General features: G+C 37.9%; 2 protein-coding genes across 2 annotated transcripts; one reads left to right on the forward strand and one right to left on the reverse strand.

The window, feature by feature from the left end:
• The first annotated feature begins 1,641 nt into the window (after positions 1-1,641).
• On the forward strand, positions 1,642-7,051 carry LOC145786678 (uncharacterized). Its single transcript, XM_082598389.1, has 5 exons — positions 1,642-1,765; positions 2,235-2,441; positions 3,055-3,164; positions 3,741-3,906; positions 5,688-7,051. The coding sequence occupies exons 1-5, from the start codon at positions 1,667-1,669 to the stop codon at positions 6,105-6,107; spliced, it is 1,002 nt and encodes a 333-aa protein (XP_082454515.1). The 5' UTR covers positions 1,642-1,666; the 3' UTR covers positions 6,108-7,051.
• Positions 7,052-7,080: 29 nt separating this feature from the next.
• Positions 7,081-13,584, reverse strand: LOC145786677 (protein O-mannose kinase-like). Its single transcript, XM_082598388.1, has 6 exons — positions 13,474-13,584; positions 10,371-10,598; positions 9,862-10,022; positions 9,081-9,250; positions 7,817-7,965; positions 7,081-7,641 (listed from the first exon to the last, which is right to left on the reverse strand). Exons 1-6 carry the CDS (start codon positions 13,573-13,575, stop codon positions 7,243-7,245), a joined length of 1,209 nt encoding a protein of 402 aa, XP_082454514.1. The 5' UTR covers positions 13,576-13,584; the 3' UTR covers positions 7,081-7,242.
• Positions 13,585-15,756: the final 2,172 nt, after the last annotated feature.

A 15,756-nucleotide genomic window follows, 5' to 3' on the forward strand; every position in this document is an offset into this window, starting at 1 on the left:
AATTACACCACTATTTATAGAAGGTTGTTCGGTCTAGTAACTTCGAGAAGGTTACGTAATGTTACATCATAAGGATTCATTGTTCTGTCACGTTGCACTAAACGTAAGCAAGCAAGTTTAAAGAAGCTTCCAGATTGTCACGTAGGGTAGAAGGTTCTAGAAAGTACGTTACATAATAAAGATTTCGCAATCACAGATCTACTAGTAAACATCCTTATGACAAACGACATTTGGCAATTGTGAAAAACAAAAGAACATTCCAGGTTTGTTCTGAATGAATGTTCTGGAAATACATTACATAATAAAGATTTCGCAATCAGAAGTCACTACAGGTCAGTAACCGATAATAACATATCGCATAAAAATTTTACAATCAAAACAGCACGTTCGGTCAAGATACAAAGTAGCCCGCCGCTAGGCTTTGCGCATTGATTGTGACAATTAGTGGAAATTATAATACCGGTACAGTAATTAAATGGGTACCGATAAAATCATTTTAGAAGCGAATAAGACCTTGAAACTTTGACTCAAAAGAGCTTATGAATTGTCCCTGGAATTGTCTCATACACGCATTGCTTTTCAACCGGCGTTTTCTATTTCAATCGTCTCGGTTATTCTCAAGCATAAGAGTCAAGACCCAATATGTCATAGCACGTAAAAACCGTATTTGTTCATACTGTCCCACAAGTCCTTGAACTAACTGTTGCAGCAGGTAAGATTCGGTTTAAATGTCGAGGGTTAGGTCATCCCTAGGCGGAGATAGTGCCATAGCTATGCACCGCAGCTGTCTTGGTAATAACAAGCGAAGTTGAACATGAAGTTCAGCTTGTTTCCCACTATTTTTTTGATTCAAATCTTTTTTATTAGGCGGTTTCAAGACTCTGTGATTAATACGATATCTCACGAGATAAACACGAATTCCTTAAAACAAGAAATATGGTGTAATTAAACAATCGGTGGCTTGGGTGAAGTTCTTCAAGGACAACTTTCAGTTCAGACGCATCTAGGGGATAAGATAATAATTCACAAGCGACTGGTTGGTTTTTGTATCTTTAGCCTCGGACTTCCAAAACCTTGACTGGCTATTCCTGGTAGTTTTGCATAGGCCTGCTTGAAGAGGCTTTTGATGCAGGGCCGGTTACCAAGATTGGCAGAGTGAAGTTTTCGATTGTTGAAACGTTGTTGCCGGGGAATTATTCCATTCCCTAGGTGCCGCTGAAGGGAGAGTGGTCCTGAAATGCGTTGCTCAAGCGCACACCCCGAGAGTCGAACCAACGCCGCGTGATCTTGAGCCGAGCGAGTAACCATTGAGCTAACGGTGCGGACTTCAACAACAAGCGGAAAAATTACTTTGCCAACTTTGTCACTGGACCTGTAGCCTACCAGTGTTTCAAAGTGTGCAAAACTGTCACGAATATGCTTTTAGAGGCTTTTTCAGTCCAACGATAAGAATTTTTATGATCAAACAGTGTGGCGCCATGGCGCGTACTTAAGAAAAAATAAGTAATTTGCTTAGTGGCGCAATTGTGATCAAGGTAATAAACTTTTTTCGTAACTTAATAGTGTATGACACTTACCTGAGGGGATGGACATGTAGCGCAGGCATTGTTTCAAACTACAATTCTGTTTATGGTACCCGAACGAATTGTTGTTGAACCAAAGTTAAATGGCTAGTACTAAAAGTCATCCTGCCACGGCGAATAGTCGAATGAAAACAAGTGGTCCATCAAGGCCAGGAGTAAGCATGAAAGAAGCAATTGTTCAGGTAAGAGTATGGTATCTTTTAAAACAAACTATGCATTTTTAATAGGCTATGGTTTTAAGTTGGTTGAAGAGTAAACAATAGCTACGGTAATAGGCTACGATTTCGGGTTTCTACGTAGTTTTTTATGAAATTTCAAACAATTATTGGTAGGCTACTGAACTGTTGCAAAGCTAAGTTTTACCAAAAGATGTTAAATTTGTTTGCTTGAGTTAACTTTAAAATTAAATTGTACCGGTATGACTACAAGAATAAACTGTAGGCTAACAAGCAAAGTTTATAAGTGATTATAACTTATAAAGTGGCAAACACGGTTTTCGTGGACTGGATAGCCTATAAGTTAGACTATCCCTTCAACAGACTGTTCACCAGAATGTTTATCAGTCAACACAGAAAACTTGACAATATTTAATTATTGGGATGTGTTTAGAAATCGCTTAGCATAACTTTAGCATTTGTGGGATTAATTTAGAAACCGGATACACACTCAAGCTTCAAAGAGCATAATCGTCTTTCAACAAGCAAAGATTCATCTTCGCGATCAGCACTGCATCGCAGCATTCCCCCAGTTCATGAATTGACCAGTTACAACATCGGCTACAAACCAAGTAGCGAAATAGTTCGATATCAAAAGTCGGTGCCGGCTCCTACAAACATGACGTATTTGCCAAGTGCTCAGGTGGAGTATTTCTGTAGACAATGATATTGCTATTGCCTGGGTATCAAGGCTGGAATAAATAGCCTACAACCATAATAATTAAGATCAAGAGTGCGTAGTTGTAGCCTAGGCCTATGCATATTTGTACAACGCATAGCCTACACTTGCCTAAGTCCTAGACCTAGATAATTGTCTTGCGCAAAATGTAGCTGAAAACTATGTTTTTATCAGGCATGTTGGTAGGCTACATTTGTCAATTTGATAAAAAAAAATCGTACGGTAATTTAGTGTATGCCTTGGGCATTTGGCAGATTAATTTTTGCTAGCCTCGTCTGTCATGATGTGAAGTGCACCACTCTCTTAGCCTGCTATGCAGGCTATGTGTGTTTGCTGTGTTGAAAACTTAGTAGGCCCAATGATATCGAGTTTATTGTAAAGCGGGCTAACTTCGCCCTTTTTTTTAATTTGTCACCCTTTTCCTGTACTCTACATTGTTTTTAAGCTTACGCTGTTGGAAAAATTGTGTAAAATGTTTTTATAATATGTTTGTTTGGCAGAGTAGCTTGTTAAGGTAACCTATCAAACAAACTGTGGGGGTTGTTGGACCTTCTGAAAGGTATATTTTCTCTTACAGGAAAAACTACCTCAAAGTCGAAAAATGATGGCAAAAGTTGTTGGGTTTGATGCAAGCACTTTTGAGCATAAGTCAATGACACCAGAAGAGAACGATTCTAATTTTAATCGGTAAGCAGATGCAAAAGATGACAACTGTTGGAATTAAATCAAAAAATAATTCAGTGGTCGACCAATTTTTAGTACCGTAGCAAAAATAATTTTATTATTTTAAATAGGTTTTTTAGTTTTTCTGAATGTGAAATTCAGAAACAATCAAAGAAACATCTCTTTTATGACTGAAATCTTGCTCAAGTTTCTCAAATTTTTTTTTATGACGTAATCAATAATAATCATAGAGTAGGGTAGGCTATCCTACGAAAATTAATTGCTCTACTTGGTTTGTAGTAAGTGTATTTGCTCTACTTGGCAATTAATCTAGAGTGCATTTTTTCCCACAATGAAATTGCTAATCAAAAATCGACCAATTTTGTGTGTTTTGTAATTAATAATTAGCCTACAATTTTATAACAACTAAAATTTAACTTTCATGATAGAAACTTTCACTGCTTTACTGTATCCCATTTATAGCTTCGCTATACTTTGAAAGGGCTTGCTAAATCAGTTACTACCACTTTAAATTGAGATTATAAAGTTGAATGCAAAAAACACAAAACATTTCGTATGTAGGCTACTGTTATTTTTCAGTTACAACAATGCATTTGTCACGGGACGATCGCCACGCGGGTTGCGCTCAACCACCTGGAAAGAATGGGAGATGTCACAATCAGAAATACTGAAGGGGCGAAGTCTCCCTGCAACCCCAAGGTTACTGAGAGGTGGAAATTCGAAAAATTACGGCGTCAGAAGACAGGTGCTGTTCGTACTTAAATCAAAACTTGTAATTTTCGATATCGACTTAACTTTAGGAAATCAAATATTTTGGTCTGTAATGATGATTAGGGTGGCAATTGACTAGTAGACCGTATGGTCGTCTCGTTGTCTCCATGCCATTATGGGAACTTGTGCAACTTTTGCTTTGTGTGATGTGTATATTAATTGCATACCTCAAAACATGTAGCCTATTACGTTCTTGTTTGTGACAAATAAACTATTGATCGATGATTGTGAGTGTTTTATCTTATAAAAACTTTTGAAACCTTGGTCTTCCAAGTCGCTTTGTCGCCTACAAGCCAAAATGAATGTTATCCGTCAAGTTTTATCTTTTTTTTTTTTTTTGAAACTTAGCATCAGGCCGATGCAATGATTATTTTTTTCTTTATAGCGTTGTCACTGCCATGATAATTAGTTTGCACATAAATAAAATTTGCCTATAAATAAAATTAAATTTTAAGTTAAATAAAGTTTATTTTATAAATAAAATTAAATTTTAAGTTAAATAAAGTTTATTTTATAAATAAAATAAAATTTTAAGTTAAATAAAGTTTATTTTATAAATAAAATTAAATTTTAAGTTAAATAAAGTTTATTTTATAAATAAAATTAAATTTTAAGTTAAATAAAGTTTATTTTATAAATAAAATTAAATTTTAAGTTAAATAAAGTTTTTTTTATAAATAAAATGAAATTGAGATATTAAAAACATGTTTTGATGAAAACGTGGCAATAGCCTCTGGTGATTTCAAAACGTGCCTCAAATATTTCACCATTTATTGAATAGGCCTACAGTGTCTTGGAAGCAACCTATTTATCTTATTCTTAAGAACGTGCATTGGTGTTGGTATCTTCAACAAACTATGCGTATTAAGTTTCGTAATCACGCCTCAAACAAGTAAAAGTAACATTATCCGACCTATTAGAACAATTGAATCTTCAATCACCAACACAGTTGACACAAAGAAGCAACACAAGACAATAAACAAGACATTTATCCGTACACAAGACATAGTGATTCCCTGACAATACGTAGCCTACGACTAAAAGTTCACCTTACAGTCGAATTATTTTATGCACAAATAACTTTGCGTAGATTTTCTTTTAACATTGTTCAAGCGGCTATGCTTATTAATTATTATACAGAATCATATCGGTGAAAGTGCATTTTTGCATCACCGGTACTCATCACTGATCCTAACTTTAGTGGTGTATTTTGGAAAAGCTGCATGTTCGGATAACTTTGTCCAAATTGCAGCTTGGGCTTACTTCTCAACCTCGGTACCAACCAGTCAAAATTTACATTCTGAATCGCTCTACGTTCTTATTTCCAGAGCATAATGAAAGCGCAGTTAGGCCTAGTTTATATATTTTTCATGCGGCAAGGAATTCACTCATTCCGCAAGATCTGACATGAACTTTTTCGGTTGTTATTGTCGTCATAATATTGTTGTTATTAATAGAAATATATATTATTTATCCATCAAGTAAATTAGGCTATATACTATAGGCCTACCACTTGGTTGATTGTATAATTACTGTAATTTATAGCCGCATGATTTTGTATAGTAGACCGGATCCGGCCTGCGTGCCGTGGTTTCCCGATCTCGGATATAAAATTATGAGACTGTGGGCTGCGGCCTACGTAGTGTTTTGCTAAATTAACCCATTTGTGACTTAGCACTGCATCTGCTTTATAGGGTCATATCAACTTGTTATTTGCTTGACAAATTTTGCATTTTTTGAAATTGTTTTTCATAGATTTCTTCTGGCAATCAGTTGGAGCTTTCGCCAGATTTCAAACCTGATTCACCGTCAAGAAAATCTGCTATTCACTTTAACACACCAGCGGCCGAAGCAGTGGACCACTTTGACATTGAAACACCCGGAGAAGATAGTGCGCTAGATCAAGTTTTCAAAGATGCAGTCAATGATAATGGCAGTGGAAGGAAACGGTCACCGTATGCCAGTAATTTTGTATCACCATTTTCCAACGAAAGACTTGATTCAGCAAAAATAGCGGTAACAAATGGTTTAGTGGTACGTGACAGACAGCGAGACGCACCTTGGGTTTATTGTTACAAAATTAAGCAAGATCGCCTTAAACTAAGTAAACTTTTATCAGCCAAAGGTGCCGAGGACCCTGTGGTAGACAATTTACTTCCATCTTTCTTGACGTGAAAACAAATAATCCACAGCACAAAAGTTCTGTGCAATTGACGCTGCACCACATCTCCTGTGCAAGATAAAGAAAAACGTGAAACAACTGCAAAGCTGGTAAAGAATAAAACGTTTCCAAAAAGGAAGAATGTTGTTACAAGAGATGGTTTAACAGTAGCCTACCATCATTACTTCCAGAAACAGTCGATTTCAATGTTGACTGGCGTTTAAGTTTAGGCAAGCAATTAATTGTTGACAAATGATTTGCGATTTAATTAAATGTTTATCTGGCAAAGCCGTGTTTAATTATATTTGACCACTGATCGACTATGATAGAGGTTGGTTGTTGAAGCCTAGCGTTTCCATTCAAAATTTGTAAGAATATTCTCTAGCTTTGATTGTTGCCACTTCAATGCGATAAATTTATCGTTAAAATTTTACAGTGGAAGAGTGCTTGTGGTCAAAGTGGGTCATTTTTTTAAAATAGCTGGGTTATCTATTGGAGTAACCATTCACAAAGTGTAGCCTATGTTGTCGTTATTGGTCTGAGCAAGCACACAGTAAATCCCATGTATGTTTTTCGACTTCAAGAAAACCTATTTTTGCGATGGAAACCACTGGGTTTAACCAAAGACCAGTGGTGGTCTTTGAACAAAAGTTTTTTTTGAACCTCCATGTGCAAACTGTGTGGCGCTTTATCGCCAGAGAAATTGAATCCGATTCTAAAACGTGTGAAATTCGGGATTTAAATTAGAAATAAAATTTCTGTCAATTTACATTCATTTTCCTAGTTATTCGCTATGGCAGCTGTGGAAACAATATCAAAACGATGTAAGATTGTAAGATATTGACATATTGTATAATGTATAATTATTGACTTCAAGTGAAGTACAATATAGCGGTAGGAGAGCACAGGTTATTACAGTAGGCTATATCTTACACAATACGTAGTAAACTAACATTGTCAGCTGTACATTGCGCGTGAAATAATATGTAGTGATATACGTACTTTACAAAAATTAATGTTATTGCTTTCTTTTCAGCAGCTCTCACGCCCATAAAAATATGAATATCGGTAATATTAAGTTGGCACCGCGTTGAAATGGCAATTTAAAACAAAATAATTAAATAAAACACAATTCATGTTTTGTTGCACTCAAGACACAGCATCAAGTATCTTATTGTAACTAGTTAAAACTTCAATCACAGTTGGTCGAAGAGACGGTGTTTTGTTCTTGCAGCGCAAATGAATTGTTTCTAATGATTTCCACATTTCCAAGCCTATCTTTTGATAAGGATCTTTTTCTATTGAGTAAGGAGCTTTCAATAATAAAATAGCTTCAGTGACGTTAGGTATTTTAAATATATCAACTTTTTCATCAAGAGATGGAGGTAATCTGCCTTGAGAATCTAAAACATTCGGTTGATTTTTGCCAGATATGCCTTGGTTCCACCGTTTGGAGAATGGGCTTTCAGGCAAGTATTGGAAGATAGCTTTCTCTTGTTCCGGAGCAAGAAACGATCTCTCAACGTCCGTTCTCTTAGCAAGCACATCCTGAGAAAACAAAAATAACTAAAATAGTTGTTTTTTAGCTTTGAAAAAACAAAACGGAACCTTGCTGGATACCTTAGGCTACTTCAGACTTGCACTAGTGCTTGTAATAATAAGATAGTTACATTAATAAAACGTTGTAGCTGTATTTTATAAGGTCGTCATAGCAAATTGGTACCTGATGCTTGCATTGAGCCGACGAATTTTTCTCTTTATCAACCAATGGAAGATCATCAAGGTCTGCTAAAAGCACTTGTTGGTCAAAAGTTACCACGTACTGCTTCAACGTCTCAGCCAAGTTGTTAGAATCGCACATAATTCTCGGACCTGTCATCAAAGCCAAATTTTTAATCTATTTTTGATTGAGGTAGTTGCAATGATCACACTGCACAGCTGCACAGTAGAACGCATTTTTATCCGAACGCCAATTTTTATCGAAAGCGTTATTTTTTCAAATGTTAAAACATGTTATGAACGGCATAGTAAATGCTATTGTAAAAAAAGATAAGCGAGTGTTCGTAAGCTGAATGCAATATGATGTATTGTATCCTCCGTATTGTGCTCTCTCTGGAGGCTACTGTGCTTCACTTACAGCGGGGGTTTTTAAACTTTTTTTTATCGCGGACCCCTTAAAAAAAAAATTGGTTTGCGTGGACCCCTTTGTGGCCTAGTTCGAGAAACTTTTTTGACCAGCATGAATTGGACATAACGCAATAGAATTAAAATGAATTGGTAACAAGATTTATGTTTTATTAAATTTAAGAAATAGCGAATGCAGATTGTTTTTCAATATCTTTGATTTAATTTCATTAATGTGAAAAATGCTGCTGTTTGTCTTCAACAAAAACATAAAATTGTGGCTTCGTCTTCGATAGGGCTGATAGGATAGTTGTTTCAACTTAATCTTTTTTCTTTTGAAAAATTTATTCCATTTTTGGAATTATACACTAAGATTTCCATTGGGTCTTCATGGGGCCCCCTAAAACTAGTCCGCGTACCCCTTGGGGGTCCACGGACCCCAGTTTAAGAACGCCTGACCTACAGTGTCGCGACTTCCCAGACAGCAATATTCGTCTTTTTTGCGTTGATACATCGTCTACAAACGTCAAATTAATATAAACAGGAAGGGGTTTGCTGTCTGGGTTGTTATTGGGTCCTGAGAGTAAGATTGGAGTCCTACTCAGCCCTCCTTCACTTTGGCTACATTGGAGTGACATAGCCAATAGTAAATCATTTTGCTCGATTGTCAAAAAAGGTTATTGGAACTATCTCGGTCCAAACTCAGGTCTATAGCCTAGTCTTTAGGCTATGTGAAACTAAACTATTTTTTGGAGATCATTTTTGCAGTAACCTATTAGCTTTCAAACTGTAAACTTAAAATTTATTTGCAAGAATCTTCAGATATTTTATACTGCTTGTACTGATAGAAACATATCACTTACCACCAGAAGATGTATGAAGGAAAAGCAGAACTTTGAGGTAAGAAATAGCTAATCGCAATCTGGCTGCAGCGTCGCTTTTTCTATGGGTTTGTGTTTTAATGAAGCGGTTGAGATCATGGTTTTTGTAATAATCAGTGACAATATAAGATCTTCCATATTCAGTTGCACTTCTGCAGTGAATATAAACAGTAAATATAAATACCAAGCACCACTCATCGTCTGATTTTCTGGCATCGATAACCTTGCCCCACTACACCATCAATTTCGATTAGCTACCGGGGGTTTTCAGCTGGAGCTCGACCCTGGAATTTTAGTTACACAACCGGAGGTTCTGGTTTCGTAACGAAAACGTTCGGTCTGCAATCTATAAATGTGACACGAGTAACAGACCGCAATCTATATCATCAACAACCCACATGGAATTTGTAGTCTGCGTGATTAACACAATGGTTGCTAGACATCCGCCTAACATTTAGTCAACCCTAATGATATTGTTTCCAAGTATAATGAAAGGTAGAACCTCTTGATCTTTCAAGCTGGTTGAGAAGATGCAAACGATAAAGTTATTGAATCCGGTAGTTATCAGAACTGCTGTATAACTGACTACCGACTAGACCCCATAAAAGTACCGTACTCATTTAGTAATTATGCCGTGTACGCTAATTGTTACAAACTTCATTTAACAGTCCATAAAACTGTCAAGTCACTTATTACAGTAGGAGTTTAAAATACCCAATTTGCTGTAGAAATTTTTTAAAGAAAAGAAGAGGCTTAAATGTACTTTGAAACGTTGCAAAACCCAACCAGTTGAATTGTGTATGGACTGTTCATTTCCAGTAGATGATTTGCTGCTTCATGAAAATCTAATATGCGTGACTTTCCTTTTTGCATAACAGGATGGTGGAGAGCAACATCATGACCTTTCCATGTGCCTCGTTGTAGCTAAAATCCAGAAGTAGGTTTTAAATTTATTTGTACAGTAATTCAAAATAAAAAAATGCGTAACCTACTCTTTTCTGAGCCTAATTATTTCCAGTGAGTCAACTAACGATTTCTAATTTGGTGCAAAGAGGATTATCGAGATACTGCGTGCAGCAGCATAAGCAAATACTAACGTGGCTGCCTCAGTAAATCCTGCATCATTTAACCAGAAAGGCACACATTTGCAGCGAAAACTGAGAACTAAATTAAATCACGTAATTTAATCAACTTTACATTGTTTTTGATGTTATCACTGATTGTAAAGTAAGGGTACGTTTTAGAAAGAATTGATTTTGGTACCGTAGCTACCTTTTTTGTTTTTCCTGTTTCAAAATAGACTCCCATTGTAAGATCATCGGAGTAAATGTCGTTGCACTCTAAGATGTAATGACACTGTTTCATTCCAGGCAATTGAAATTCTCCTTTAGGGCAAGGCAATTTTAAATTTAACATTTTTTCTTCGTTGGACTGCGATTTGCTTTTTCCAGCATTCTTTCTTACCGAAGTTTGGTCAAGTTCTAATGAAGCATGACGCATCTGTCAAGTAAAGATAAGAAAATGAAAAAAATATAAATTATGGTTTTGTTCGGATCAATAAAAGTTTTTTTTGGCCTGGAACGTTAGGGTGCACGGTCGTTTGGTCGACAGACATTTGGTCGACAGGACGTTTGGTCGACAGGACGTTAGGTCGACAGAACGATTTATTTTAGGGTTAGGGTTAGGGTTAGAGTCAGGGTTAGATTAGGGTTATGGTTAGTTAACTAACCCTAACCCTAAAATAAATCGTTTTGTTGACCTAACGTCCTGTCGACCAAACGTCCTGTCGACCAAATGTCTGTCGACCAAACGTCCTGTCGACCAAATGACCGGGTACCGAACGTTAGCAGGGGTTGTGTTGGTTGATCTGACAGTAGCCTATGACACATTGTGCACAGTGGCTTGCTTTACCAACTAGTCTCCTCCAGGACAGATCCATGATCAAAATGATCATGGAACTTGTCCACAATAGTAGTTTTACCCTTACCAACGGAAACGGAAAACTCAGTGACTGCGACGTCTCAAATACGGTGTCTCACAAAAATTAGTCCTGGCACCTTTTCTCTGCAACAACTATACTCACGCTCTGCCATAGCCTAGGCCTATACCACATCCGACAAGTAGTCTACTTTACTAATATGCATATGCTGATGACCTGGCTATTTTGCACTCTACAAAAGACTGGCAATCATTTGAGATGACGTTGAACCAAGGCATTGCTACTATACAAGGATGTCTCTATCAATTGAAATTGAAGCTCAGCTAAAGCAAAACTGTAAAGACTGCCTTCCATCTCAACAACAGGGAGGCAAAACTAGACTTGAAAGAGACCATCAACAACAAGCAAGGGCGCCGGAAGCGGGAGGGCATGGGGGGCGGATACCCCCCCTGCCCTCAATTTTTCTGCAGATGGAGGAGCAGGGGAGGCAATGGTGCCCTTTTAAAGTTATGTAAGCTACTGCACATTTTGCAATATAACAATTTGTGCTATTCGCTTTTAGCCTAAGTATAATATTTCCTTTTTGCCTCAAAATAATATGTACGGCACAAAATTTTGCAACACAGTTTCAGGCCTTAAAACTCGTTTTTTTTCGGCAGCCATCGTGGCCTACACGGAGCTCCTTCTCGGCGGCCAGATCTGCGTGCTTGGAGGCCAAAATACAAAATAAAAACAACGATAGCACAAGTAAATAGCATTAAACTTGCAACAATGCTAAAATGATCACTTAGCGTTGTTGAAGTCTGGGCCTGGGCGACGTCCTACAATAGAATCGTTGCACCACGCAATAACTGCTTTATCGGGATTGTAATCCAGTACTGCGGGACCATCTACCGACACTCGCACGAGTGTCTCCAATGTGGCTGATTTTAAAGAAGTTCACCACTCCCCTAGAATTCTTTTTAGCAACGAAAAACAACGTTCGACATGTGTTGACGCCGGCAAGGTAATAAGTATTTTAATGATGTGAAAGACATTACTAAAAGAAGCATAATTTTTGCAAAATATGATCAAAAAATGTTTTCCCCTCGGATGTCAACTAACCTAGTTCTCCTTTTTAACAACGATTCAATGTCCGACAACATCGAATCGACATAAAAACTACAATATTACCAGCCGATGTAAATTAGCACTTCGGATTAAGACTTTGTTAAAATAAACGTCGGGAATTACAAACAAGACTTACAGCGCTGGTGATCGCAGATGGATATATTCCATCAATAACAAATATTCCCACACAATACAACAGTGGCGATTATGACGGGCTGACCTAATTTTGCTTCACTTTTTGATACTACATATTTTCGACATTTAATCCACGATAATTCTATTGCGAAAATAAATAATTGGCTAGAAGAGACCAAACTTGGCCGATTGAGGAGGTAGCACCGGCGGTCATTCAAGCACTACTTAGCGGCCATGGCCGCAGGCTGCTTTAAGGCTTGACAGTAGGTGACATCATTATAATATAGGATGATGCCCTTCTTTGTATACCGGACACTTGTAGGCTATCATTACTCAATACTTAGTGAGCTGATAGATTAGCATTGTCGCTATAACTTATCTTAAAACTTGAAAAAAAATTGGCCTTTTAGTTAAAAAAAGTGCCCTTTTTTCGTAATCTTGCCCCCCCAGTCCAGTCAAAAATCGTTCCGGCGCCCCTGACGACAAGATTGTGTAATTTTGCCCAGACTCTACATACTGTACCTTGGAGCAGAAAACTAACTCTGAATAGATCACTCACATATCGTCACCATCTTCAAACATTTCGCAAAAAAAGCATAGTCGTCGTCATCTCGCGTTGCCGTACTGAGACTTTTGGCACACACAAATTGGGGTGCAAGTTCTGACACCTTGCATACCCTATTGCAAACCTGGCCTTGTAAACCAGAGTCATTATGTCTCAAAGAAATGTCGGAGGGTGTACACGAGGATTGGCTTCCTTGCCTTTCAGTCCACTTAATTTGTATCTTCAATAATCTTGGATAGCCTACGACAAAAAAGTCTTAAAAAAATATAATATACCGTACCAATGAAGAATACTAATTGCCTGAGTCGTCATAGAAGGAGGTAGTTTTCTTCTAAAAAGCAAAGTTATCTAAAAAACAAAATCGACTGGGTGCAAATGCACCATACAAAAATAATATGCCGTGCTGTGTTGTTCAAGTTTCCGGTCTTCCTGAAAAAGGTTCTGGTATTCTAAAATCATCCTAGGTTTAGGTCCAATAGAACGCCCAAAGCCTAGACCCTTTGTCCTGGCTGCTGCTCATAATTTTATGGACCATTTTTGAAGTTAAAGTATTATATCTTATTTCTTCAAAAAGGCTGACATAGGCTACAGTAACTTAGATTAGGGTAATAGAAACTACAACTTACCTCTAGTTCCGACAAATGTTTATCAAGTTCATGGACACGCTGAAGAAGACTGTTATCTTTGAATCTTGAACTATAAGCTAACTTTCTCCACTTGATGCACATAAATATTGCAAATCCACATAAAATCACCATCGCATAATGTAAAGTTTTATTTTCAGAAGTATGATTCTTCTGATGATTTTTGGATTTTTTTATTAAACGCATCTCGTCGTTTTGACTTTGCCTACATTTTTTGAAACAATTGTTTAAAACTTGTTGGTAACATTTGTAGTTTATAGATCAGGCACACAACCTAACAAGATGCACAGCAGCTTTGGCTTCGTATGAAAACGGTCATGATTGCCCGAGGCCATTACTTAGTTTTAAAACGCATCTACTGTAAAATTAGAAAAGTGTAGGATTGAATGCAGGGACATAACTTCACTCTTGAAATTAATGTGGTTGCGGGCCTACTAAAGTTTTAACTTAATGCTTGGCTAGGCTACTCTGCAAAATGTATTTTTTTCATTCAAAAGAAAATACTGCCTACCAAAGACACTCTGTCTCTCACTCACGCTACCAAAGATGCTCCACCTCACATTGACGACACCAAAAGCTCTATTCTGTATTATCATTTTTTTTCTTATGCTCCTACATGTGTAGACAATTTATTTATTTTTAACAATGATTTATGAACTATGTAATGAGCTTTTATGTTGTGTTTGAAAAGCCCTAGCCGAATTTGTCTTGGTTCGCACTTGCTTGACTATCTTAACAGCAGTTGTCCTTTAGCCTACCTTTGCCAAGCATGTCATGCTCTAAACCAGGGTAGCCTATCTCAAACTTTTTCATTGTGCGACTCCATTTCAAAAAATAATTTTCTTTGCGGCACCTTGGTAGGCAGTTTCCAGCGTCAACTTCTAAATGTAGGCCTAATTTTAATTTTTTAGCCATTAAGTAACGATTTGCGACACTGTTGTGGTCGAGACTCATAGTCTGGGAAATCCTGCTCCAATCTATGTCATGTTGGAATGGAAACGTTTGCCCCCATAGCTCAGTTGGTTGAGTGCCTGACTTTTTATAAAGCAGCAAAATCAAACGACGCTGGTTCGACTCTCGGACTGTGTCGTCGTCATGTGAGTCTCTGGGATCGAGGATCTATCTTTTTCTATCCTTTTATCACCCCGGATTCACGATGTTCCCGGACTACACTGGAAGGCTACTAGAGAGCAGCCAGTATTTGGTTTTATCATCCATGACGCGCAGACCTTCCACTCGGTTAGGTGGCTTGGAGATGGTACAGTCATTGATGATGTGGTCTGCGGTCTGATCCTCGGCACCACATTCACAGTCGGAGGAAGGGAACATTCTCCATTGACGAATGGAGCGGAAAAGCCTAACGCCCGTACGGAGACGGTTGAGGTGCACCCATGCCTGTCTTGTAGTGTCAGGCCGATGGGGCGTGTTTCGGCGTCGGAGATAAACAAATGAAGTCTGGTGGCACTTGTCTTCCATTCGGAATTCCATTTATGGTCCGCCCAAGTAGCCGCAGATCGAGATATCTTGTTTATCAGCTTCGTTGATCAGAAGTTGAGCGCCTGGCACCAATGGATGTCTTGATTTCAGTCGACGGGGGTGCTCGTTTGGAGGAGCAGAGATCTTGTGGTGAAGGTGGTTATAAGGCTTCAGTGCCCGTCGGCCAAGAGACAGAATGATTTCTTCTTGACGAAGCTTCGAATGATTGTTTTTGTGCCTGATCTGATGCAGACGTTGGCGACCACTGTCTTCCAAACTTCTCTGTCATTTGACATCCTTATAAAGTCGGTAGTAGGCTATGATTAGCCTATTGTGTTTGTGGCCCATTGGTTCAAGCTCAGGGGGCGCCGAAACGATTTTTGACTGGGGGAGGGGGGGGCAGGATTATGATAAAAGGGATTTTTTGTTGCTGAAAGGCCAATTTTTTAAAATTTTAGAATAAGATATAGCGATAATGCTCATCTATCAGCTCATTATCGAGTAGCCTATAATGATACAAGTGTCCGGTAGGCTGTACAAAGAATAAAGACAGGGAAGGGCATCGTTCTATGTTATAATGATGTAGGCTAACCTAGGCCTACTGTGATACAGAATTTTGTGTCGTGAATATTATTTTGAGACAAAAATGAAAGATTATAATTAGTCTAAAAGCTAATAGCTGAAATGTTATATTGTATTGCAAAATGTGCAGTAGGCTACCTTCATCATCATCATCATCATTGTCAGCCATTTTTGTTCCACTGCAGGACAAAGGCAGTACCTTACATG

The sequence above is a fragment of the Aplidium turbinatum genome, chromosome 17 (assembly GCF_918807975.1).
Source record: "Aplidium turbinatum chromosome 17, kaAplTurb1.1, whole genome shotgun sequence".
NCBI classification, from domain to species: Eukaryota; Metazoa; Chordata; class Ascidiacea; order Aplousobranchia; family Polyclinidae; genus Aplidium; species Aplidium turbinatum.